Raw genomic sequence first — 22,091 nt, forward strand, 5'->3', positions numbered from 1 at the left:
TCAGGAGACTCATGTCCCCCCTAAAGAAGAGAAGATATATCCCGGACTACTGCATATCTGTGTGGTAATCCCCTGAAACGCAAAATGAATTCACAACTTAAGAAAGCACATAACCAATATAACATACAGAATATGTTCAAATGGATGAGTAGGGATAACTCCTCAGCAAATCTATCATATATCGCTCTACTTAACACACAGATTGTCAACTAGTCACCCACAAAAAAAAACACACACACACACACACACCCAACGACCCTAGGTCCTTCCCGCACCCTGAAAGCCAGGGATGTGATACAAGTTCGGCGGGGACATGCCCGAGTACCTCATCGCAGCGCGCACGTACAGGGCCGTGAGCTGCGTATCGACGACCACAACCGCGGATCGCGGAAAGATGCTGACCGAGTGCAGGCGGAGCACCCCGGCCGTGCGGTTCAGGAACCTCGACATGGCGCGGATGTAGTCGTCCACGCTACCCGCGTACAGGTCCCGCATGCCGATGAATATCCCCGGGCTGTCCTCGTGGTCGGCGGCCAGGTTGTGCCAGTACACGTCTATGGTGTCGCCGTCGTCCGCGGAGTGGAGTGTCGACTCGCGACGGCTGCATCTGGGGCTCCGGCTTGCGGGCTCCCCCGGCGAATGCCGACTACTGTTGGGTTTCGGCTCGTCCTCGGCCTGTCGGGTTTGCCACCGCCAGTTGGGGTTTCGTGGGCCCGGGTCCTGCATGATGGATCGCCCTGCCCCGGGAGAGGAGTACAAGTTGGAAGAGCCTGGCTGTTCGCTTGCGGATGCATCCCCTGACGAGCTTGGTGTCTTTCTAGCGGCGGGACAAGCTGTGCTGGGAGTTTCACTGCCCAGGGCGTTTTTATCCTGCCGGGTGTTTGCATTTCCAGGACGGCTGCTGCTTTGCAGGTTTCCTAGCAGTGACAACATGGCAAAATGCAATTTGGAGTATGTATTTGGAAGGATCGATCAGGTTTCTCCAAAGTTATCTCTAGTACTACCTTGTTTGCTAAAGCTGGATTGTATTAGCTGATCAGATTGGACAGGTAGGTAGGTGTATATATAACTCCTGGCGCAAGTCTTCTGCAGTGCAGAAATTCTGAAGATAGAGGCATCGGGCCCTTTAAGTACACGTCGGGAACGAGCAGTGGCATTGGCTTCAGTGACTGAGTCTCCCGATAGACGACTGCGTTGGGTCAGATTTGTTTGTGATTCACGAGCACAAAAAGGCAACGACTAGGTATGGCGCCTCTGTATAATAAAATCGCTATTTTGCCATTGACTGGAGCTTCTTGTAGACAGGTACCGTACCTAGATATTGCAGTCTCGTTGACTATATTGCTAGGGTATTAGGCGATGGAGAATTTAGTTTAATTTTTCACGACTGGCACCGAAAGAAAGAAGCACCCCTTCTTGTATAGGCGATATTGATCAAAAATCACAGAGGACCTTCTCAGGCTGCCGTAATGGGTAACCACAAAAGGTCAAGAAAGGCACGTAGCCTGACTGCATTCTGCGTCAATGGCACTTGGTCCGAAGACGCTTAATGTCAAGTGAGCGAGGCCTTTGCGCTAAATCCGTGTAGAGTTCGACATTCGGTTCAGATGGTGTCTCGGACATCGCGATTTATAAGGGTATCCTTTGTCCCAAAAATCGAGGTAAAAGCAGGCTGGAAAGATAAAAAAAAAACCGTCTGTAATAAATACTGCTCGGGAAAAGGTCAAAAGAAAACGATAATCACGTAAAAAAAAGGTCGGAATCACCGGTACAAATTTCTCCCTACGTCGCAAAAATGAAACCGCTATTCCCTAGGTGCCCCAGTACAAGCTCACAGGACCTGGGCTAGCGCCGAGTCAGCCAGATCCAGGCAACACACGGCAACATCAGCTACCCCACGCGGCCGCTGATCTGAGTTCCGCCTGGTGACGTAGAGCCCACCAAAGCTATAGCTTCAAATAGCTACGGCGATAAGCCCGATAAACACCATCAGACCCCGGCTCAGGTGGGGTTTCGTGGGGCTTTCCCATTGAGACGGGCTGCTTTGTCCGCGCGTGCCATGCTTGTGACCTTGTCTCGCTCCCCCAAGGCTTGGATGAACCTCGCTGCCCGTCGCGGGCTTTGGGAATTTTTACTTTTGAGGGCTTCCTGAAACTTCCCGGAGAGACCCAACCCTTGATGCTTTTTCTTTTATATCCTTTTCCCCTCCTATGCGACCGAGTATTGCCCTAGATTTCCGAAGGCATCATCTAAGAAACTCATATCCGACCCTCAGACTTTCGCCATGTTCGACATATTCGCCAAGCTATTGTCGTACGTTTTTTTCTCTGCTATTCAAAAAAAAAAAAAACTAGCAGCCAAAAATAGCACATTAACCAACTTGCGCTTATTTGTGATCTGATGCCTCCGCTGCTGGACTGAAGCTAACTCCAAGCCGTCACGGCTACTACCAGCTCCATCGCGTCCTTCCTTTTTCCTCTATTCGCCTCTTATAAAGCCCTCAAGACTACCGATCCCGCACAGCTCACACCATGGCTGATGTACTGGGTTGTCCTCGCCTGTGCGCTCTTGGTTGAGTCGTGGACCGAGTGGTTTCTCTGCTGGTGAGATCCATCCTCACTCACGATCCGAAATCATCGCCACCCTACTAACCCATGCACCAAAATTCGCAATCGACCAGGATCCCATTTTACGCATACATCCGTCTCCTCTTCCTCCTCTACCTCATCCTGCCGCAGACCCAAGGCGCCCGCGTCCTTTATCAAGACTATATCCACCCGTACCTGCAGGAGAATGAAGACCATATCGATGACTTCATCGCATCCGCGCACGACCGGGCCAAGGCCATGGGGGTAATGTACCTGAGGCAGCTGATTGAGTACGTAAAGGTCAACGTCTTGGGCATGGCCCCGTCACGGGTCGAGGAACAGCAGCAGCCGCCACAGGCCCAGGGATACGGCGGCCAGCAGTCCTCCGTCACCCAGAACCTGCTTGCGCGGTTCGCTCTGCCCTCGGCACGCTGGAATGGCGCCGGTGGCGACTCGAATGGCAACAGCGGCGCCGCCAACGACTTTTACGGCATGCTGGCTGGCGCCGTGGGCGCCGCTATGAGCTCCGCCGGTGGTGCTAGGGACAACCAGCAGGGCCCCGGCGTTTCCAGATCCGTCATACCCAGCCACGTCAACGAGGCCGATAAGGCCAGCTTCATCGCGACGCAGCGTGAGCGCCTCACGACCCTGTTGGCGGCACTGGACCGCGAGGCTGCAGGCGTGCAGTCTGGGGCGTCGTCGGCGTCTACGCCTGTGCCGAACTCATCGTCGCAGGGCTTCTTCCGCGTAAGGGACGTGGTCGAGGGCCTGGCCGACACGGCGGCGGGGCTAACCAAATCGCGCAGCGAGACGGACTTTGAGAACATTGACGCCATGAGCGGGACGGAGGAGGTCGGAGGCGACGAGGACGGTTCCGTCAGGCGTCGGGTCCAGGGAGCTGGCGGTTCCTGGATGCCGTGGGGCTGGGGAGGAGCACAGTCGCCGGCGGCCGGTGACGCTGCCAACCCTGATAGGTCCAACGTTGGTCACAGCTCTGGCGTGAACACCAACGCCGGCCAGTAACTGTCTTTTGTTTTGCTCTTGCTATCGAGTCTGAAATTCCTTTCTATTTCATTCTTTTGGTTCTGCATGTGACCTCACGTCACTTGTGGCCTTTATTCTTCCTTCCTGTTGGCGGCTCGTCCCGACGACTGGCAGTATCTGAGTCTTACAGGATAAACAGGATCACCATCATTAGACGTGAGCCGCAATGGCCGAAATGGAATCGAGTTGTGTTAACTTTGAAGTGTGCCCTGCAGTAAGACCCTTTCACGGCCCATTGATATTCACATTTGCCAGATTGATCATAAGAAATGAGCGGAAGGACCACTCAGCTGGGAACCAGCAGGGTATGCCGTAGGCTGTCTGCTTAGCAATGCGCTGTACATGGCTATCTAAAGTTACACGGAGTTCTATCTCTTACAAAAGAAAATGTGTAATTTACATGGCAGAATAAACATCCTCATGTTGCTCGAACATGTTCTACACGTTCACGTAAGGGGGGGTATCTCTGCGTTAAGTGATAGGAATAGAGTGCCTGCTTGTTTGTTTTTTTCAAGCAGTCGTCTTGAGCTTCCAAGGATAAGCGGCCTCTCCGTCCTTGCGCATCCAGATCTGGCGCTTGCTCTTGTTGACCATGTGCTCGACCCAGACCTGCTTGGCGTGATTCTTCTTAAAGTCGCGAATGAACCGGGGGTCCCACAGCTCCGAGCCGATGCCCAGGTCCTTGCAGCACCGCATCAGAGCGTTGGACTTGCAGCCCTCGCCCGCCGTGGGGATGGACTCGTCGCTAAAGTATTGGCACTCGCCGCGGGCCTGCGAGACATATCTATAAAGTAGGGTTGAATCATTGGGGGTCAGCTACCTCTCGATTCCCCTCCCAGCAATGTCTGATCGTGAGGGGCTGCGGGGCAGTGCTGCCTTACCTTCCGTGCGCGACCAGCGCATACTCCCTGGTGACGACCTTTTCCCCGACGACGAGGTCGCCGCGCGGCGCCAGCCCCCACGCGCCCGGCCCAAACGCCTTGTTGAGGATGCGGCGGTACTTGATCTCGGGCAGGTAGAGGATGCCGTCGGGCTTGACCTCGACGTCCTCGGGGTCCAGGGGCGCCATGAGGATGGCGGCCGCCTCGGGGCTGAAGGGGCTCTGGCCCAGGCCGTGGAACGACTCGGACCAGTTGATGGTCGCGCCGCCATCGCCACCGTCGGGGCCGGTGCTGCTGCTGCTGGAGGCAATGGCGTTTGCAATCGTCGACGACGCCTCGGGTACCGGGGCAAAGTTGGATGCGATGCTAGGAGGAGGCACCGCGGCTGCTTGCGGGTCGAGGACCGGGTGCGATGGCGGCTGCGGGTCGGACGCGGCAGGGGCGGGGGCGGTTTTCCGCGCCGTCGCTGGAGTGGCTCTGGTGTAGGGCTTCTTTGCGGCGGGTGCTGCCGGCGTTGATGCCGGGGTGGACGGTGCTGGTGCTGCTTTGTTTTGGGCGGGCTTCCAGTAGCTCACGGAGCGGGCATTGGACGGCCCCGAGGACCTGGCTCGGAGTGCAGAGCATGACCGTAAAGGCCGCAGAGTGCGGGCTGCTATTGATGACATTTTATTTTTGTATGTCTAATTAGGTGAAGGTGATGGTGGTGATGTGGTTGTGGCGAGGGCGAGATGGCGTCATGAATTTTTGCGTTTCTACAGAATCGCGTGTTGAAACCAACAAACAGCCTGTACCCCTGTCGCGTCGAGATGACTAGCCAGACGGTAGAGTGGAGTGTCTTCCAATTGTGCATTAAGTGCACCTAACTAAGTGAGTGGTAAGTAGGTAGGCTTATATGTCATATAAAACACAGGTACACACGGTCTAGCCGTCTTTGACTCCATTAAAACAATAAATACTACAATCCAGCCGAGAGAATCGAGGATATTATGCGTCTTTCGTCTCGGTCCTCTTGTCGTTTTTGTGTGCTTTCCAACACTCCTTAAACCGCTCCATCTGTTTGAGCCATGTGCAGGGTAGGTGGGGTTTGGATCTTTAGCAAGCGATCAACTGAAAAGAATAGGCGATTTCGTCTTGGACGTACCTCCTTTGTACATTGCCTCCAGTCCTTCTTGTCCGAGTGACATTCCGTGAGCTTCCAATTCTCTTCGGAACACCCAGTGCTGAATATGCGCTTGTCCCTGGAGCGGTGAGAGTTTTTCTTCTGATGAGCGCAGCGCTAGACCCAGGTAGGCGTGCCTTTGACAGCCCCAGAAAACTCACCACTCGTCCGGCTCGTCGTCGTCCTCGGCCGAAGCTTGCTTGTTTTCTGCTTCGCTCTCGGCTTTGGTCATGATGGTTACGGTGGATGTAACTATGAAGCTTTCAATTATTTGAATATCTTAATTTGAGGATCACTGATTGATTGTGTTGAGCCGAAATCCTGCAAAGCTTATCGAAGATTTAATTAGTTGAGGATACACCGAAAGTTTTCTAACAGAAAACAAAATCTCACAGTACGCTATTTGCTCAGGGTCGTTCTAGGTTCACTGCGGCGCCCCACGAGAGCACCCACCATTCGTTCCTCAACAGATCAGAACATCCGCTCCCTCCGTCTCATTCAGCACGTTCGCTGCCTTTACACTGGTAATCGGAATTGCAAAACAACAGACAAGCAAATTAAAATGGCACCAAGTCGATTGAATGTCCTGGTGTACACAGGTAAGTTTTGTTGCTTCCGGCTATACTATCTCAAAATCCCAAAAATTACTAGTCAGCCATCAAAAATACGACTTCTGACTGTTTGAACAAAACAAAAGGTAGCGGCACAACTACTGAATCTGTCAAGCATGCCGTCTACACTCTACGTCGCCTCTTGGCCCCCAACTACGCAGTGTCCACCATAGATGAGAATGCCATTCTCAAGGAGCCCTGGGGACCAACCTGTGCCATGCTAGTGGTCCCCGGGGGTGCCGATCTCAAATATTGCCAAGTGCTGAACGGTTCTGGCAATGATTCAATCTCGGCCTTTGTCCGCAGGGGTGGCCGTTATCTCGGCTTCTGTGCTGGCGGCTACTATGGATCTGCGCGCTGCGAGTTCGAGGTTGGAAGCAAAGAGGGCATGGAGGTCATTGGCTCCCGTGAGCTATCATTTTTCCCAGGGACCTGTCGTGGCAGCGCATTCTATGGGTTCAAGTATCACAGCGAGGCTGGAGCCAGGGCTGTCAAGCTGAGAATCAACCGCAGCGAGTTTACGGACCAGGCGACAGCAGGACTAGCGGACACCTTCCGCAGCTACTACAATGGCGGCGGAGTGTTTGTGGACGCCGAAGCGATGAAATCGCAAAATGTCCACGTGCTTGCAGAATACGCCGAGGATCTGGACGTAGATGGCGGTAGTGGGAAAGCCGCCGTCGTCCATATTCAGATCAAGGATGGCCATGTCATTTTGACTGGACCGCATCCCGAGTATGCTTTGCCTCTTGAGGTTTTCGTGAGATGAGACATTAGATATACTGACCAACTACCTGATAAACAGATTCGACCAAGCCCAGCTGAGCCCCCCAAGACCAGAAGTCAAGGGGTACGACAAGCTCATTCTGGATCTTGAAGCAGATGAACAGGCGCGCATTGCATTCCTCAGGGCCGCTCTGATGAGAACAGGGCTCGAGGTGGTTGAAGACCCGGTGGGCACTGTCCCCTCCTTGTCAAGTTTACACCTTTCATCTGCCAACCACCAAGAAGTTGGTGACGTACTTCACTCTTTAGGGAATGTCCTTACTGAGCAATCTGATGGAACAGAACTCATCAAGGCGGAGATCAATTCGTTCCGCGTTGTGAACCCATCTTCGAGCAAAACATGGGACATGTCAAGCCTTAGCAACGCCATGAACGATGGTGCTTCCGAATCCGACAAAAGCGAGGCTCATGCCAACGATCAACTTATCTTGTTTGCCCATGAAGATTCCTGGCCTCAACACAAGGAAACACCACACTTTGACCATGAGTTGTACTACAGCAGTCTCAGCCGCTATAGGAGAAAGGAGAGAGATTCTCGTGATTGGGGAACCATTCTCATGTATGGAGAAGTCGTAACTAGTACAAACACTATGCTGGAAAAGTATGAGGTCCCGTCCTACAAGGCTCTGCATGTCATATAACCTGCTTGTCGTCTGTCTTGTGCGCTCAACTGACAACCCCCCTCAGGAACCCGACCATTCTCGGAAACATTCCCACTGGCTTCACATTCGCTGCAACTACGCAGGTTTCCAGTAGAGGTCGAGGCAGCAATGTCTGGATAGCGCCACCTGGATCGCTGATGTTTTCAATCCTCATCAACCACCCTGGGCATTTGATGACAACTCGACCAATTGTGTTCATCCAGTACCTCGCAGCTGTGTCTATTGTTGAAGCAATCCAAGGCTACGATAAGGGATATGAGAAGATGCAAGTCAGGCTGAAGTGGCCCAACGATATCTACTGCCGCGACCCAACCAAGTCCGAAGGCCCACCGCACTACGTCAAGATAGGGGGAATACTTGCAAACTGCTCCTACAGTTCCGGAAACTATCAAATTGTGCTTGGGGTTGGCATAAACACGAACAACTCCCGACCATCGACGTCGCTGCGTGCGCTGGCCGAAGCTGCAGGCCTGCCGCCTCTGAAGCTAGAGCAACTCCTGGCCCGCATCCTGACGCGAATCGAGGCCAGATACAATAATTTCACCATGCGGGGGTTCTCCGGTGAGCTTGAGGGCGCCTACTACCGCCACTGGCTGCATTCTGAGCAGGTGGTGACCCTTGAGACCGAGGGCGGTGTGAGAGCCAAGGTCAGAGGGATCACCAAGGACTGGGGGATGTTGACTGCCGAGGAGCTGGGACCGGGAGACAGGACTACCGGCAGGGTGTTTTCGCTGCAGAGTGACGAAAACAGCTTCGACTATTGGAGAGGGCTTGTGAGGCGAAAGATCTGAGCAATCAGAAAGCGTCATCTGCGGGCTTTTTTGACGGTTGCTTGCAAGTTGACCGACTAGTTAAGGTGGGTATGCTGGACAGATTTTTGCTGTTTGTATAAGCCCCCCATGGATGAAAATGTGCTGTAACCGGCTGACCATAGAACGATTGACAGGCTGACAAGTCTCTAATGACACACACACTGAAAAATGCAACCGCTTTCCATGCCACGTTTAAACATGTCTAGCCGAACTTGAGGCCTGCATCTTGGTCATTGCTCGCACTGACTGCTCTAGAAAATTCAAGAGATTTACCAGTTCTGGACGAATATGCATTGGACTCACGTTCAGTTCAACAATTGGCTTGCCAACCCAGGAACCCGATAATATCCACCTTTACCCTGACAAAAAGATACAACTACAACGTATCCCATGCGGTGTGCGTGTTTAAAGGCAAGTAGGCAGCCGCACACCGACAGCTCTGGCAGAGAAATGCACGCCGGTAAGCTGCATATCGAGTGCCAACAAGTCCTTGCCAACGTTGCGTTTCCCCTATTCAACCCGTTGCCTCGCTTGGCTGCCCACATCAGCTAAGTAGCTGTATGGGGTTGGGACATGAGTTTGATGTCGGGTTAGGTTAATAATTAATTTGATTCCAAGCTGATGTTATTGCCTGCAGGAGACAAGGTCTAGTTCTAGAACTAGAATGACGAGTAAAGCCTCCCCCACAACTCAAGCAACGGAAAGCGCACGGTTTCCGTCGGTCCCGACCGTTTGGAAGTCATAAGCTCGACCCATGTAATTCACATTCTGCCGCGAGTAAAAGCCCGCCAATCCTGATGCAGCATTGCAGCCTTTAATATACGGGAGAAAAGTCGATTTTCCTCTTTTGGTCGATGTGGATTCTGTCGGTTGTCAATTCAATTGTGCACGTTTCGTTATTCTTCTTCTGTTTCCATGTTTTCCTCTCTGTCTCCTTCTGTCTATCGCCCCCCCTTTTTTTATCCCTTGCCACACCGCATATTCTCCCGTCCCTTGGGGCTCTTTTCAGACTAGACCGGATCCAGATTACCGACTGACGGAAGACAATGATGCAGCAGGTAGCCTATGTGTGCAGCCGTCCCCGGCCGCTGGTTGGTGACGAAAGCACCCCAGGGGTTGTAGCATTGTGATCTATATTGCACCCGCGGACCAGAAAACCAGGCTGAAGGAACAATGGTCCCGGTCGCTTTGCAAGCGGCCTTGGCCCTCGGCGTCATACTCCCGGATAATAATGTCCTCGACATGCACATTACACGATCTCATTCGGACTGTTTACGGGGTGCCCTCGATCATTTACACCTTTTTGCAACGTTTGAGGACTTGGCTCCCTCCTATACTGCTCCAGCATTCATGGAAATCACATGGTGATGCTCGCACCCTGCTGTAGTGGCTTTTCACCAGACTTCCTGGCCTAGATCAATCTACAATTCACCAAGAAATAGGTTGATTTGAGGCTGGTTATCTATTGTATACTTGGGTATATTAATAGTCGCCAGACTCTCCGAGTCGATCAATCCGATGAACAATATCATAGACGCTGCAGTTTCGTTGGACAGGCAGCATGATCGCAACCCAGCCATATTGGCGGGCCTTTTGCTGCCTCACGTCGTCTGCACAGTCTGCATAGCCGCAAGAGCATGGTCTAGGCTACGAATCTTGCGCAAGTGGTTCATCGACGACACATTGATGATACTGGCATGGATCATCTCAACGGGGGTCTGCGTCGTTTACACACTTGCGGCCGAGACGCATAACATCCAGAAGGCAGCAGCTGCCAAGACGACAAATCCCGATACGGATGCGAATGGCCAGGCAGGGAGCAGCGGTCGGGATGCCATAACACGACAATACCTATTCCGGACGTACCTCGGCCTCATCTTCTACCAGGTCTGCCTCTGCCTGACCAAGTTCTCCATCCTGAGCTTCTACCTGCGCATGTTTGGCACCTGGCGGCCCCTGGAACGCCGGCTGGCCTGGGCGACGGTGACCTTTGTGGTGGCGTTTGGGATTCCGCTGCTCTTTGCCAGCATCTTCCTATGCCACCCGGCCACCGGCACGTCCTTCCTGGTCGGCAGCCCCGAGACGGACAAGTGCTTCCCCTTCACGCCACTCCTCATCGCCAGCGCGAGCCTGCACACGACCACTGACGCCTGGCTCATCGCGCTCGTCATCCCCTGCGTCTGGCGCCTCGACATTGCGCCGCGGCAAAAGGCGGCCCTCGGCGTCGTGCTGTCCCTAGGCGTCTTTGTCATCGCTGCCAGCCTCACGAGGCTCCAGCTCTCGCTTCACTCCAACTACATGCCGGTCGGTGGCGGAGGGGGAGCAGGAGGAGGAGGTGGAGGGGCGGGCAACACGCTCGCCTTCTTCGTCATGACCATACTCGAATGCGACGTGGCGCTGATTTGCGCATCGGCGCCGACGCTGAGGCCGCTGCTCGCCATGCTGTGGCCCAGGTCTGGGATGGGGGATCCGCTGGTGTTCAGGAGGCGGTCGAGGAGCCGTCATTGCCATTACCGACATAACCGGCGGCGGGTGCTGGAGAACAGCGTCAACCTGACGAGCGTCGTCAGCTTTCACGGGTACCCGTGGGTCGCCAAGACGGGCAACACGGAGCCGGAGACCAGGCTCCCGAGTCCGAGTCCAGACGGCGGCGGCGGCGGGCCAAATAGCGGAACAAAGAGGCCACTGGCGGTGGGGGATGCGTACCCCCCTCGCAAACCGCCACCCGATATGCCGGTGCCGCCGGTGCCGGCGCTGACGACTGTGCATCGGACGCCGACCACGCTGAGCCTCAAGAGCCTCGTGAACGTTGTATCGGCCCGTAGCCGCGCGGTCACCGTGACGGATGAAGAAGACGGGGCGGTGCTGCTGCTCGGCGACGGCGAGGGCGGAGCAGGGCCCTGCCAGGCGCACACGTGGTCGCAGAGCCAGGAGAGCTTCGTCATGGGGGTCAACGACCCGGCCAGCCCGCACCGGACGAGCTTCCTTAGTGGCAGCAGGCCTGTCACCAGGGGGTGCGAGAATGACAGAAACAGAAATGGAGATTTCCGCCTGCATATGAGGAGGCATTCGGCCTCGGCGGCCCAGCAGCCCAGTAGAAGAGTAGACCGTAGAGGGGCTGGAGAGGCGGGTACTTGGCATTGCTGACTTGTTGAAATAGCACGAGCGACAGGAAGGCTGCATAGGACAAGGATTGGATCTGGGGAGGAAAATAAAACCACGTAAACTGTCATATTAATGTTGAAATTAATAGCTGGCTACCCCTTGCTCCTCCCTGGGATGCATTGGCTCAAAAACTAGTCTTGAAAAAGAGACGGCCGCCCTCGAACAAGTCCCAGACCTGCAAAAAAGCCCGAGTGAAAGCATTTAATACACGACTCCCGCCTGATGAAGAAAGTCCAAGCCCAGGACAATCATCGACAGGCTCTGCTGCAGTAGTTCTACACTGTGGCCCTCTCTGTGGGCAAGGAACAATAGAAAAAAAACATTCTAGGACAAAAAAATGTGTCACCTGAAAATGGGACCTGCATCGGCAACGTGCCCCCCTCCTTTGTCGCACTTCGCCCCAACTCAATAGGGCTGGCCGTCCACCTCTCGTCTCATGTCAACGTCGATCACACGAAGCCGGGCTGTCCCGGCAAGACAACCGCATCCGCAATCACGCCCAGGGGCGAAGTTGCCAGTCGCTTTGCGTCTACCACTCCAATGATCTGCATGCGAGATCTGGCGTTGCCCTTTGTGATCGATCGCATGGCCCAGTGATGAAAAAAAAAAAAAAAAAAAAAAAAAAAAAAAAAAAAAAAACACGGGAGATCATTCCGGCCGTACCATATTCGAAATCAAGATCCTGGAGGGCCTTTGTGGGTGACGCGCAGCACCATAAAGTCACGTATCTGAATTGTCTGGGGCCAGGCAGCACCAACACTCCCCATCCAGTTACATACATATCCGGAACTAAGCAGCAGGCATTTAGCTTCATATTGTGTGGATAGTATTCAAGCTCACGAAAAAAGCTTAAAGCCAGACGAAAAGTTGGCAATTGCGAACAACACAATAGTACGTAAACAGTTGTAAATCATGTTGGATAGAAATAACTTTTTTTGTCTTCAAGAATGCTTTTTTTACTTAATACCATTAAGAATAAAAAACGTGCATCATTTTGTCAGAATGCACGGCCGTAGCCAACACCTCCCCAATCAGGTGGCCCAAACTGGTAGGGCGGCGGCGCAAGCCTGGTACGAAAGGTACTGCTGCCCCTGGACGGACCGCCCACACTTTCGGGTCCGCTAACATTCGGCTGGCTCTCGTTCCTTGCCTGGGACGACCTCTCCGCCTCTCCGCTGTGCTCGCTATTGCCCCCGCTCGCAGGAGTGAAATAGTAACCGTCAATCCTGTCTCCCAAGCTTGGCCCCGGGCTCATCTCCCCCATAACGCCCGAGGACGGCACACCCGAGTGACGCAGCGATGCGAGCGGGCCGCTGTTCCGCGCAATGCCGCCGCTGCCCGGCATGTCGCCAAAGTCGCTCGTGATGCTCCAGCGCGTGGGCGTCGTCCGCACAGGAGTGTTGCCATTGTTGTCCAGAAAGAGCGTGGGCTGGCCCTCGTGGCCCGGCGGTATGGGCCACGAGTCACCCCTGGCGGATATCGAGGACGGCGGCGCCGGTCTGATGACTATGCGGACCTGGCCCGCGCTGCCTGGAGTTGAATGCGAGGTTGCGGGCGAGTTGAAGGGGACCAAGGCGCATTCTGGGCTCAATTGCTGGCGCTGGCTTGCTTCTGTCGATCGTCTGTTCTGCACCCTTCGCAAGAAGAGTAAACTTAAGATTATTAAAAGTATGATGAATAGTATGATGCCAAGCACTATGCCTGATACCTGGTCCGCCCTTAGAGATGATTGGCTTTGACCAAGGGGCCCTGTTGGAGGGGATGATGATGGGAATGTGGTTTGGGTAAGCGTCTTGGTGGGGTTTATTATGGTCGTAATAACAGGTCCAGTCGTAACCGTAACAGTTACCACTGTGCTGGCAGATAGACTGCCTGTTGGTGTCGGGGTTGATGATGGCACAGATGACAGAGTGGTTGACCCTGGCCCTGTATCAGCCCCCTCTGTATTTGTTGGTCTTACAACAGTGCTTGATCCTCCGGGCATCCCAGGTGAAAAGGTACTTGAAATGCCAGGAGCAATCCTAGTGGTCTCAAAGATGGTGTGGAAACGTGTCCGAGTTCCACCTTGGACGGTGACAGTCGTAGTCAAAATACTAGTGGCCGTCAACGTTGTTGTGCTTTCAGGCACCGGCTCTCCTACAGTGCTGTCTTGCTGACGCCTTGGCAGAGTCTTGGTGGCCAGGAGCGCAGTAGTAGCCGTTGCACAGCCGCTTTGCTGAGCATTTGAGCGTCTGAGTTTGAGGCCGGGCGCGATGGCAGCAGTGGGATGACTTGCATCAACAAAAGTCAGGGTTTGGGTCACCGTGGATATAACCGTTGCCGAGAAAGATGTGAAAGTGCTTGTACTTGTCAAGGTTGCTGTGACAAAGACAGTCGAGATAAGATCCCTTGGGAGGCTGCATCTTCCAGAGTCAGCACAGAAAATGCAAAACACTGGCTGTAAAAGGGATGTCCCACTTGTGTATTTGCGGTGTTATGTAATCCCTCTCGCATAGGTCGCAAGTCTCTTGTCTGCCTTGAATATTTTCCAGGGACTCTCTTGGAGCCCGCAGAGTATCCAAGAACCTCGCCCATATCCGCCACAATATGCTTTCGTCACGAGCCTGAGAGTTCATAGGCGCGCTCTCCAGGTTTTCTGACCAGCTGCGCAAGCTGAATGTGACACTCTCCGCCGAGGGTAACAAACCGTGCTGGTGTTCCGAGTCGAAAGGCGATAGTAGCGGAGTGGCGCCGACGACTGTAGCAAGTGCCAGAATGGAGGTCTCATAACCTCGTTTGGCTAACATACTTAAAACCTTCGCATGTCGCACCATGAAAGAGCAAGGGGAAAGATTTGCTGGCATGAGCCGGATGTTGGACTTTTTCTGGTAAAGGAGGCGGAGGCAGAGCAACCTTGACGAGCAAAGAAGCAAAACCCCCCAGGACCCAGCTCAGCTGCCGGATAAGAATTCGAAGAGAATAAGGGCAGGATGAAGAATACACGGAGGATCACCAACCCATTTTAACAATAGAGATAACATGAAAGTGGCACAAAATAAATAAAAAAAGAACTTTGAAGTCGGAGAATTAAAATGTATGCCATGGCGACTTGCCAAAGCCGTCACGACGTTCTCGGAGAGCCCTAGCATATGCATACGCCCAGAACCATGGCTGACGATTGCCAAGCACAAGGGATCCTACCTCGTCTCCCAACAAAGACCAGGGCGAGAGCGGGATGTGGATGTCGTCTTGAAAGGTACCATCCGTCGTGACCGGGATCTTGAGCGCCACTGGTACGCAGTAAAAAGGCATAGGATCTGCTTGGGTGAATCTGGTGGATCCGGAAAGCGTCGCGTCTCGTTAGCGACAGACACATCCGCGAGCAAGGCTTGCAAGGTACAGTGATCATTGCTTATGCATTTGCCCAGAGGCCAAGAACACCCCCGATCTGGCCATTAGCATGGGCACATCCGGACCAAGTCTGGACAATGGGTCCAGAATCCAGGCTAAGCAATATCAAGATCAACCAGTCAGAATAACCCAGCGCCTTGTTCCATGCAGCGAAAGATGGCCGGTTCGGTCGGTTATATTTGGACGAGCCAGACAGGCTGTTTCTTTAGCCACATCTTGAAGAATTGAGAAACGGGCAACGTGAGATGACGTGACACTTTTTGTCTGGTAACCGGGTAGAATGCAGTGAGTGCGATTAAATCATTCTTGAAAAAGTATTGGGCCAAATCTAGACCAAGCATGATAAAGTCGGATTGGACTCCGCTGGCAAGTGACAGGGTTTGTCCACTCGTCATCATGGAGGACTCGTCCAGTGCACATCGGCAAGCAGGGATTAGTCCGTCCGTCTTCATTGTTGTGGGTAAATTTGGTTCTAAAGAAGCCTTCTTATTACCCCTCCAATTCACCCTCCACTCGCTCAAGTTGGATCGACGGAGGGTTGGGTGTTGCCGATCGCATAAAGGCCGCCCTTGGCCGCACAGTTGAGACGAGTTGTGGAGAGCAAAGGGGTGGTCGAAATTGTGTTGCAAAGCAGGCAAGATCTGATTTTCATGCGGGGCACAGAATTGACTGTGAGAGATCAGGGTCCTTGGTAATTAAACAAAGGAAGAAATATCACACACAAAAGAACAAAAGTGAGAGACGGACAAAGAAATGAACCAAAACCTTTTTATTTTGGTAGGCAGCAGAAAGCCACAAAGAAAATCTCCGTTTCCTTTTGTCACGTGCGATCTATCTAAAATTTTCTCCCTTTACCCGCAAAGGAAGGAACTCTGTCCATGGCGTAGATTTGTTCTACGGACAAGGCAGGTGCGGAAAGGTGGCCAAAACCTGGCTTTTTCTGCAACTTTTGAGAAAGCAAATTCCATCCGAAGCATCGCATGGTTTCTTCTCGCCTGCACAGCCTTCGCAAACCTGATTTATAAGTCTGGTTGCTCGTGTTACCGAAACGAAATTGCAAAGACGGAAGCCACTCCGCGAAAAACAACCTGCTGACGCCTGCAGAAAATTCCCGCAAATGAGAAACGTGCAAACTCGGCCGCCGTGCAGATAAAATGTCTTTTCCGAGCGTGGCATGTCGAAATGCTTCTCATAAGAACGGTTAACACTGCGCATCCAGAATTGACTGCCGCCACGTTGCGATCGCCACCTTCGCAATCAATCAAAACAAACACATGGGCATCTTGGAACGGTGTAACAATACGCGTGTGTGTTCGAGCATGCCGCCCTCGTTTGGGGCTGTGTTGCTCTGGCGGTGGTGGGCTTCGGTGCCTCCTCAGTTCTGCGTCTGGATTACTCAAGTGCGGGCGCCTCCGAAAGCCCTGCTGGATAAAAGCAGTTAGCTTGTCCGGCTTCGCCAGTGGAGTCCTTGCTTATTCAGGTACAGACAGACAAGACACATGCGCAACTGGCTTCTTCTGCCGACGGAAAGAAGTCTGCGAAAGCAAGAAGCTGGTGACATAAGCGACAGGGCTGCTGGCGCATCTCTCTGCGTCACGAGTGTTCTACCTATTACTGTCTAGTTGTTTTGCAAAATTGTCTCAACCCTCGACAAACAACAAGACCGGAGAATGCAAGGAATCTCCAGTCGAGAATTCATGCTATCACACCAGCGTGTGGTAGCCTAAACCGGACGGGTCTTTTGCTGCCTAGGTCTGCCATCGCGGTCATGATGGATAACTGGCGGTTAGCTGTATGGGTTGCTCTCCGAAGAAAGGCTTGTTACAAGGCAGGAGAGGGGCAAACCCAGGGTCCTTTGGATTCTGAATTGCAAAAAGCAACAAAGAGCACTTCGCAACTGCTTGCTTCTTACGTTCCCTCTCCAAGACACGGGGGTTATGGATTCTGATGACAAAAGCTTGCGGCTGACCAGACAAACTAACTTGGTGATGCTAAATTTGGCCCCTGGCATCGGCTATCTCTTAGTGCGCTCTGCAGAACTTCCATCTCCGTGCTCTTGTGGTTTTCTCACTTCAGTAATTGGGTACTATCCTCTCAAAGTCTGTGAGCAGTGCTATATGAAATCCAACCCGACATTTATATTGAATAAAAGGGGGAGGACGGTGCTGGACGCTTCGAGACAGCTGCACAGAATATTAAGCACAATTCAGGCTGCAATAGGTAGGATTAACATTTATGTACTCAGTCCTGTGCCACATACGATTGCGGCTGATGGAGCGTGGAGCTTGGGTTTGCACCAAATTGTCCGTTATATCGTTTCATGGCCACTTACAACGTGTCCATTTCCTCGCCAAGATTTCGCTTATGAGTACAACACTGACAAGACTGTCCCTTTTTTCAGTAATATTTTATGCCCAATTTGGCTCCTCCAACTTGAAGCTCTAGAAATAGTATTTTAGTTTCCCGGATGCATTAACATCCTAGGACACATGCCTGAAGGCAACGCATTATGATCTACAGTCAAACCCTTGCAATGTTTCTTTTTTACCACTAGGTTACGTGATCATGTGAAATAACCCTGACTCACTTAGTAAGTACGGTAACAAACAACTTACTGCCCTTTGCCTTTATTTGCGCTGACTTGATCTTGATAGATTCAGAGAAGATAACGCTACTATTGGCTTAACAAGAGCCGAGCAATCCACAGCTGGTCGTCACAATGCCATCCGCCAAATCCCCGATTATCAGCGATGATGCCCTCAACAAGCTGTGGATTGGACTGGTATCCGTCGAGTTTGCCCTCGTGATAGGCGTCTTGGTCTTGGCTCTTTGGGCAAGAGTCAGACCACGTCGGCAAGGCTACAGTCCAATTTGAAGCCAACCACGCAAATGTGCTTCGCTTCGATTGGAGCCGCATGGGCTAAAACCCCTGGCGGCTTACTCTTTCAGGTCCCTTTGACAAGGTCCAAGGAGGCCTATTCATTGACCAAGTCCTTTGTTCCAGAACACGGCCCTTTGGAACACCGGAGAGAGGGCGACGGAAGTGGTGAAATTGGACCATGAACAAAGACTGCGAACCACGCCGAGAACAAAGCAATTCTTTGTTCTACGCCGCTGCATCCTGGGAGAAGCCAGCAGGTGTTGACCGAATAAAATGGAGGACGTCAGCTACAATGCCTTTGGCGCTTGACGCTCCTGATCTTTGAAAGGCGCGACATTGTCAACCAGAAATCCAATACCTGCAGCAAATCCTCAACCAACGAACAGCCATCTCATCACAAACCGTTGACATGGAATCAACATTACACCCCGAAAATAACCTCGAGCGGGATTCTCCCTGCCGCTCGGAAACATCACAACCCGTCGAGCTTGACGAGGAGGACATTCTCCTGCAAAAGCTACGGGCGGAGAAGGAGGCCAAAAAGACAATAGTGTGGGCGGAGTGGGAGCGAGCACGTAGGATACCCAGGTTCGATGCGGCTACCGACAAGGACGGCTACATCACATATGGCAAGCTGACAAAGAAGCTGTCGGAGCTCGAGGTGGTCATTGAGCTGTTCTTTCGCAAATTCAACCCCGTCCAAGACAGATTCGTCGAGGCGACATCCAACATGCCCGCCTGCGGAAAAATGGCGGAGCTCTCGACGGCTCTCGATAAGCTCGAGCAGGCCATCGGGGCCCGCGAGGTCGCCAGGCACGCGCTCAAGGGTATGGCACTCGACGCCAAGAAGAAGCGCAAGGGTTGGACCAAAAAGACGGTCGCCGAGAGCAAGAGGCAGCGAGAGCTGTTGGTGTTTTACAAGGACATCGTTGCAAAGGTCAACGAGTTCCCGAGCAGATTGAAGCGCATCGAGAAAGAAGTCGATGCTGCGATCCGGCTGCTCCGGGAAAAACCGACAAGCTGAGTCGCTCGTGGCGCCATCGTGTGCCAAGGCCTGCCAAGTTGATTGGCGGGGCTGTCGATGGCTATGGGTCGACAATCGGGTATACACGTAATGCAAAGCTATGCGGATTGAGGTTTGGGCAATTGCCATAAACTTTCATGCGCAGTCAGTTTTGGACTAGCAAGGCTTTACAGTAGCATCTTTTTGTGTATCTAAAAAAAAATTCAATTCACGTCATTCAAAATTGCACTAATTAGAGAATATACATATTCAGCAACTAACAGCTATCAACTGAATTGAATGAATCAATCGTTCATCGCTTCTCGCCTCGCTTGGTCCCTAAAAATCCACTTCCCCAGGTTTCCCCAGATTTCCGAGAAATCCCGTGCTGCCGCCTGACGGGGCCACTAAACCGTTTGTAGTAACATGACAATACCCGGCCCCTCTTGCCTGCGCTTGCTTGGCTGGTAGTGGAATGCACGGGAATCCACTTGTGAGACGGTGCCCCCGCTCAATGGCGTGAGAGCTTCTCCCCTGCTTGCTGAGCTTGATGTCATCCTAGAAGACAGTCACGCGCCATTGCTGTTTGACATCGTACGTCTCTCAACCAAGAGAACACCTGGGAATCGAGTGATCCCGTGTGACGATTGACTGAACTTGTACCCCACGCTTGGACCTTGAACCTGGTCTTGCTTTTTGTCTTGTGATTCTATGGGCAGTTACGTTTGCTTTGTCCGAGCGGGGAGGCGAGTAGCAAGTATAGGCTTGCAAGGCGTTTTTTCCCTCTCGTTCGTACATGTACGTACCCAGCTAACATGCATGTAGCTAGGGGGGGAGGGATGAATAGGAAGCCGGATGGAGCCCGAACAAAGCACCAGCGTCGCCTGGGATGTGGTCCGGTCCGTTCAACAGCCCGAATTGCATTGCAAATACCAGTGTGCTTTGTCCATCTCAGCCCACGCCTTTCCACCACTGGTACCTTGCCTGCTCCTGCTGCCGTCTGCTGATCATCCCGAAACCCCTTGCCCCGCCTCTCAGCTTCCCCTCTTTACCACCTTGGAACCTTAGGTTTCCACCGTCCCTCGATCTCCCTTTTCCCCCTCTTCGCTGGACGCCTTATGACCTTCACTCCCGGCTTGCTTTCCTCTTTTTCCCCAAGCACACCCCCAAGCTTCTTCTCTCTTCAGTTTCCCATTGAATCACATCAATCAACAACAGCACCATCAACAAATCAGTTACAACGTACGACCTATCTTGGTAAGACACCATCACAAGATACAATTTCCCCTCTTTGGACGATACCCTTTCCATTTGCATCACTTGCTTGCTGTTTACGTCGATCGATGGTTTCCAATTGAGTTACCAGACAAGACCTCGACGGCTCAAACCCCCTCTCTGCCACCTACCTAGCCACCTACCCCTCTGTTGACGTTTCCCCTCCTCCGTAACTCAATTCAATCAATCCATTTACTGACAGCCATTCATCCATTTGTCCGGTCAGACGTCGTACGATTTTTGATCTCAACAAACCCTCTGCCTACAAGCAATCACAACTATCAACATGTCAGAACCACTCACCAAGGTCGATTCCGCCGTCCAGGGCCTGTCTTCGTCCCCCAAGGACACTAAGAGCTCGGCAGCTGCTCGGAGAGCAAGCTCAGCAGCCGCCAGCGGCGTGTACAACATCAAGGACCTAGGTATGTGAAACTTGTAGATCAACTCTAGACTCTCATGGCTGTCCATTACGAAAAAAAAGGATTGACTTGTTTATCAAATAACTGACTTGGATTAATATTCACAGAGGAGCAAAAGATTGAGATTGAAATTGCCAAGGAGACCCAACGGACGGGGTGGTAAGTATTCAATCTGCACATTGCACACTGACAACAACTTGAGCTATTGAAGAATAAGAATACTAATTCACATTTTCTTCATCTACAGGAAAGTCAACACCTCGCCATCAACAGTCGAGGACAAGGAAGTCCTCAAGAAGCTCCTAACCACACCTCCAATCAAGAAGATTGACCTGCACTTCCCCTTGGGCCTTGAGGTCACAGCAAGAAACCTCAAGGGAGTCACAATCAAGGATGCCATGGATGCCATCCACAAGGCATACAAGAAGAGGGTATGTGTATCGACGTATTCAATTGTTAGCGACATTTTACTGACAAGTCTTCAACCAGGCCGATGACGAGCTAGACCAACCATACCTGGCTGGCTTTGAGTGGGACAAGGAGGAGTGCTGGACACGATTCATTGTGCACCTATCGAAGGACAGCGGAGTCCAGGCTAACGCCGGGGGCAAGAAGAAGAAGAAGGCTGCTGCTGAGGAGTAAGCCATTGATGCTGCTCACCGCAAGCTGGGATGCCTGATATTGGAAACCAAGTTGGTCATTACGCAAACAATAACCTTTATTGGGCAAGTCCCATCCTCTATCCTTGTCATCGACCGATGTGTGGATCTAGTTACTTTCTCATGTATCTCAACACAAGTTCTCGGAGAGGAGAGGAATCAACCTTTTGAGATATAGTTATTTGAACAGCATTATCAAGCTGTTCCTAGGCTCCCAGCTTGCATGTTCTTGGTTGTGTTGTGATGTTCCTAGTCAATTCCTCGATGACGTATGATGATCGATCAGTGTTCTGGTGTTCTGGCTTGAAGGGAACATTTGCTCTGTTGATATGGCAGCGTATATAATGGAATGATATAAAGGTTTGTCGCACAGTACACCCATGATCTCATTTATCCGAGCCTTAAAACAGACATGATACCCTGTGCTTGATCAGTTGGAGATGCTTTATGTTGATCATTAAGACCTTGGCAACAAGCTCATTCGGGTGGGGCAGGATTTAGCGGGCGGGGCGGGGCAGCTTGAAGCTCAAATCTTGTACAGTACGGGCGGGTAAATACAGCAGCGAGCTGCCACGATTCGTGGCTCGATCACCTTGAGCAAAGTTTCAGTTGATATGTGGTAGAAAATTTGAACTCGGAAATTCCGAGTGCATCGAAATTTGGAATGTCCGAAAATGACGATTGATTTTCAGATAATTATGTCTAGTAACATGGCATTCTTGTATTTCCCCATACCCAGAATCTTTACCTAGTAAC

General features: G+C 52.3%; 11 protein-coding genes across 11 annotated transcripts; 6 read left to right on the plus strand and 5 right to left on the minus strand.

The window, feature by feature from the left end:
• Nucleotides 1–55: 55 nt before the first annotated feature.
• On the minus strand, nt 56–1,812 carry MGG_00439 (uncharacterized protein). The gene has a single exon (XM_003718581.1). It carries the CDS (start codon nt 931–933, stop codon nt 259–261), a length of 675 nt encoding a protein of 224 aa, XP_003718629.1. The 5' UTR covers nt 934–1,812; the 3' UTR covers nt 56–258.
• A 237-nt stretch (nt 1,813–2,049) lies between these two features.
• MGG_00438 (uncharacterized protein) lies at nt 2,050–3,888 on the plus strand. The gene is made up of 3 exons (XM_003718582.1): nt 2,050–2,313; nt 2,454–2,603; nt 2,681–3,888. Exons 1-3 carry the CDS (start codon nt 2,285–2,287, stop codon nt 3,609–3,611), a joined length of 1,110 nt encoding a protein of 369 aa, XP_003718630.1. The 5' UTR covers nt 2,050–2,284; the 3' UTR covers nt 3,612–3,888.
• MGG_17455 (uncharacterized protein) lies at nt 3,863–5,322 on the minus strand. The gene is made up of 2 exons (XM_003718583.1): nt 4,514–5,322; nt 3,863–4,416 (listed from the first exon to the last, which is right to left on the minus strand). Exons 1-2 carry the CDS (start codon nt 5,176–5,178, stop codon nt 4,143–4,145), a joined length of 939 nt encoding a protein of 312 aa, XP_003718631.1. The 5' UTR covers nt 5,179–5,322; the 3' UTR covers nt 3,863–4,142.
• MGG_17456 (uncharacterized protein) lies at nt 5,249–6,034 on the minus strand. The gene is made up of 3 exons (XM_003718584.1): nt 5,834–6,034; nt 5,655–5,751; nt 5,249–5,566 (listed from the first exon to the last, which is right to left on the minus strand). The coding sequence occupies exons 1-3, from the start codon at nt 5,902–5,904 to the stop codon at nt 5,498–5,500; spliced, it is 237 nt and encodes a 78-aa protein (XP_003718632.1). The 5' UTR covers nt 5,905–6,034; the 3' UTR covers nt 5,249–5,497.
• Nucleotides 6,035–6,234: 200 nt separating this feature from the next.
• On the plus strand, nt 6,235–8,522 carry MGG_00436 (biotin-protein ligase; the record flags this gene model as incomplete). Its single annotated transcript, XM_003718585.1, has 4 exons — nt 6,235–6,271; nt 6,370–7,018; nt 7,089–7,670; nt 7,757–8,522. The coding sequence occupies 4 exons, from the start codon at nt 6,235–6,237 to the stop codon at nt 8,520–8,522; spliced, it is 2,034 nt and encodes a 677-aa protein (XP_003718633.1).
• A 1,539-nt stretch (nt 8,523–10,061) lies between these two features.
• On the plus strand, nt 10,062–12,305 carry MGG_00435 (uncharacterized protein; the record flags this gene model as incomplete). The annotated part of the gene is made up of 2 exons (XM_003718586.1): nt 10,062–11,673; nt 12,121–12,305. The coding sequence occupies 2 exons, from the start codon at nt 10,062–10,064 to the stop codon at nt 12,303–12,305; spliced, it is 1,797 nt and encodes a 598-aa protein (XP_003718634.1).
• A 147-nt stretch (nt 12,306–12,452) lies between these two features.
• Nucleotides 12,453–16,050, minus strand: MGG_14683 (uncharacterized protein). Its single transcript, XM_003718587.1, has 2 exons — nt 14,166–16,050; nt 12,453–14,104 (listed from the first exon to the last, which is right to left on the minus strand). Exons 1-2 carry the CDS (start codon nt 14,549–14,551, stop codon nt 12,706–12,708), a joined length of 1,785 nt encoding a protein of 594 aa, XP_003718635.1. The 5' UTR covers nt 14,552–16,050; the 3' UTR covers nt 12,453–12,705.
• Nucleotides 16,051–16,536: 486 nt separating this feature from the next.
• Nucleotides 16,537–17,018, minus strand: MGG_17457 (uncharacterized protein; the record flags this gene model as incomplete). The annotated part of the gene is made up of 2 exons (XM_003718588.1): nt 16,808–17,018; nt 16,537–16,706 (listed from the first exon to the last, which is right to left on the minus strand). The coding sequence occupies exons 1-2, from the start codon at nt 16,866–16,868 to the stop codon at nt 16,537–16,539; spliced, it is 231 nt and encodes a 76-aa protein (XP_003718636.1). The 5' UTR covers nt 16,869–17,018.
• A 799-nt stretch (nt 17,019–17,817) lies between these two features.
• MGG_17458 (uncharacterized protein) lies at nt 17,818–18,303 on the plus strand (the record flags this gene model as incomplete). The annotated part of the gene is made up of 1 exon (XM_003718589.1): nt 17,818–18,303. One exon carries the CDS (start codon nt 17,818–17,820, stop codon nt 17,971–17,973), a length of 156 nt encoding a protein of 51 aa, XP_003718637.1. The 3' UTR covers nt 17,974–18,303.
• An 85-nt stretch (nt 18,304–18,388) lies between these two features.
• MGG_00433 (uncharacterized protein) lies at nt 18,389–19,003 on the plus strand (the record flags this gene model as incomplete). Its single annotated transcript, XM_003718590.1, has 1 exon — nt 18,389–19,003. One exon carries the CDS (start codon nt 18,389–18,391, stop codon nt 19,001–19,003), a length of 615 nt encoding a protein of 204 aa, XP_003718638.1.
• A 1,133-nt stretch (nt 19,004–20,136) lies between these two features.
• MGG_00432 (uncharacterized protein) lies at nt 20,137–21,629 on the plus strand. Its single transcript, XM_003718591.1, has 5 exons — nt 20,137–20,239; nt 20,484–20,679; nt 20,784–20,835; nt 20,924–21,107; nt 21,166–21,629. Exons 2-5 carry the CDS (start codon nt 20,544–20,546, stop codon nt 21,316–21,318), a joined length of 525 nt encoding a protein of 174 aa, XP_003718639.1. The 5' UTR covers nt 20,137–20,239; nt 20,484–20,543; the 3' UTR covers nt 21,319–21,629.
• Nucleotides 21,630–22,091: the final 462 nt, after the last annotated feature.

The sequence above is a fragment of the Pyricularia oryzae genome, chromosome 5, assembly GCF_000002495.2.
Source record: "Pyricularia oryzae 70-15 chromosome 5, whole genome shotgun sequence".
Taxonomy (NCBI): Eukaryota; Fungi; Ascomycota; class Sordariomycetes; order Magnaporthales; family Pyriculariaceae; genus Pyricularia; species Pyricularia oryzae.

What these genes read in the sequence shown, in the direction of transcription:
- MGG_00439 (XM_003718581.1), bottom strand. Translation starts at nt 933, where the DNA reads ATGTTGTCACTGCTAGGAAACCTGCAAAGCAGCAGCCGTCCTGGAAAT.
- MGG_00438 (XM_003718582.1), top strand. Translation starts at nt 2,285, where the DNA reads ATGTTCGACATATTCGCCAAGCTATTGTC. An exon ending in ATATTCGCCAAGCTATTGTC is followed by an intron (nt 2,314 to 2,453) that starts GTACGTTTTTTT and finishes GGCTACTACCAG; the next exon opens with CTCCATCGCGTCCTTCCTTT. An exon ending in ACCGAGTGGTTTCTCTGCTG is followed by an intron (nt 2,604 to 2,680) that starts GTGAGATCCATC and finishes GCAATCGACCAG; the next exon opens with GATCCCATTTTACGCATACA.
- MGG_17455 (XM_003718583.1), bottom strand. Translation starts at nt 5,178, where the DNA reads ATGTCATCAATAGCAGCCCGCACTCTGCGGCCTTTACGGTCATGCTCT. An exon ending in GCGCTGGTCGCGCACGGAAG is followed by an intron (nt 4,417 to 4,513) that starts GTAAGGCAGCAC and finishes CCTACTTTATAG; the next exon opens with ATATGTCTCGCAGGCCCGCG.
- MGG_17456 (XM_003718584.1), bottom strand. Translation starts at nt 5,904, where the DNA reads ATGACCAAAGCCGAGAGCGAAGCAGAAAACAAGCAAGCTTCGGCCGAG. An exon ending in GACGACGAGCCGGACGAGTG is followed by an intron (nt 5,752 to 5,833) that starts GTGAGTTTTCTG and finishes TCACCGCTCCAG; the next exon opens with GGACAAGCGCATATTCAGCA. An exon ending in GGAGGCAATGTACAAAGGAG is followed by an intron (nt 5,567 to 5,654) that starts GTACGTCCAAGA and finishes TGGCTCAAACAG; the next exon opens with ATGGAGCGGTTTAAGGAGTG.
- MGG_14683 (XM_003718587.1), bottom strand. Translation starts at nt 14,551, where the DNA reads ATGCCAGCAAATCTTTCCCCTTGCTCTTTCATGGTGCGACATGCGAAG. An exon ending in ATAACACCGCAAATACACAA is followed by an intron (nt 14,105 to 14,165) that starts GTGGGACATCCC and finishes TGGAAGATGCAG; the next exon opens with CCTCCCAAGGGATCTTATCT.
- MGG_00432 (XM_003718591.1), top strand. Translation starts at nt 20,544, where the DNA reads ATGTCAGAACCACTCACCAAGGTCGATTCCGCCGTCCAGGGCCTGTCT. An exon ending in GAGACCCAACGGACGGGGTG is followed by an intron (nt 20,836 to 20,923) that starts GTAAGTATTCAA and finishes CTTCATCTACAG; the next exon opens with GAAAGTCAACACCTCGCCAT. An exon ending in ACAAGGCATACAAGAAGAGG is followed by an intron (nt 21,108 to 21,165) that starts GTATGTGTATCG and finishes GTCTTCAACCAG; the next exon opens with GCCGATGACGAGCTAGACCA.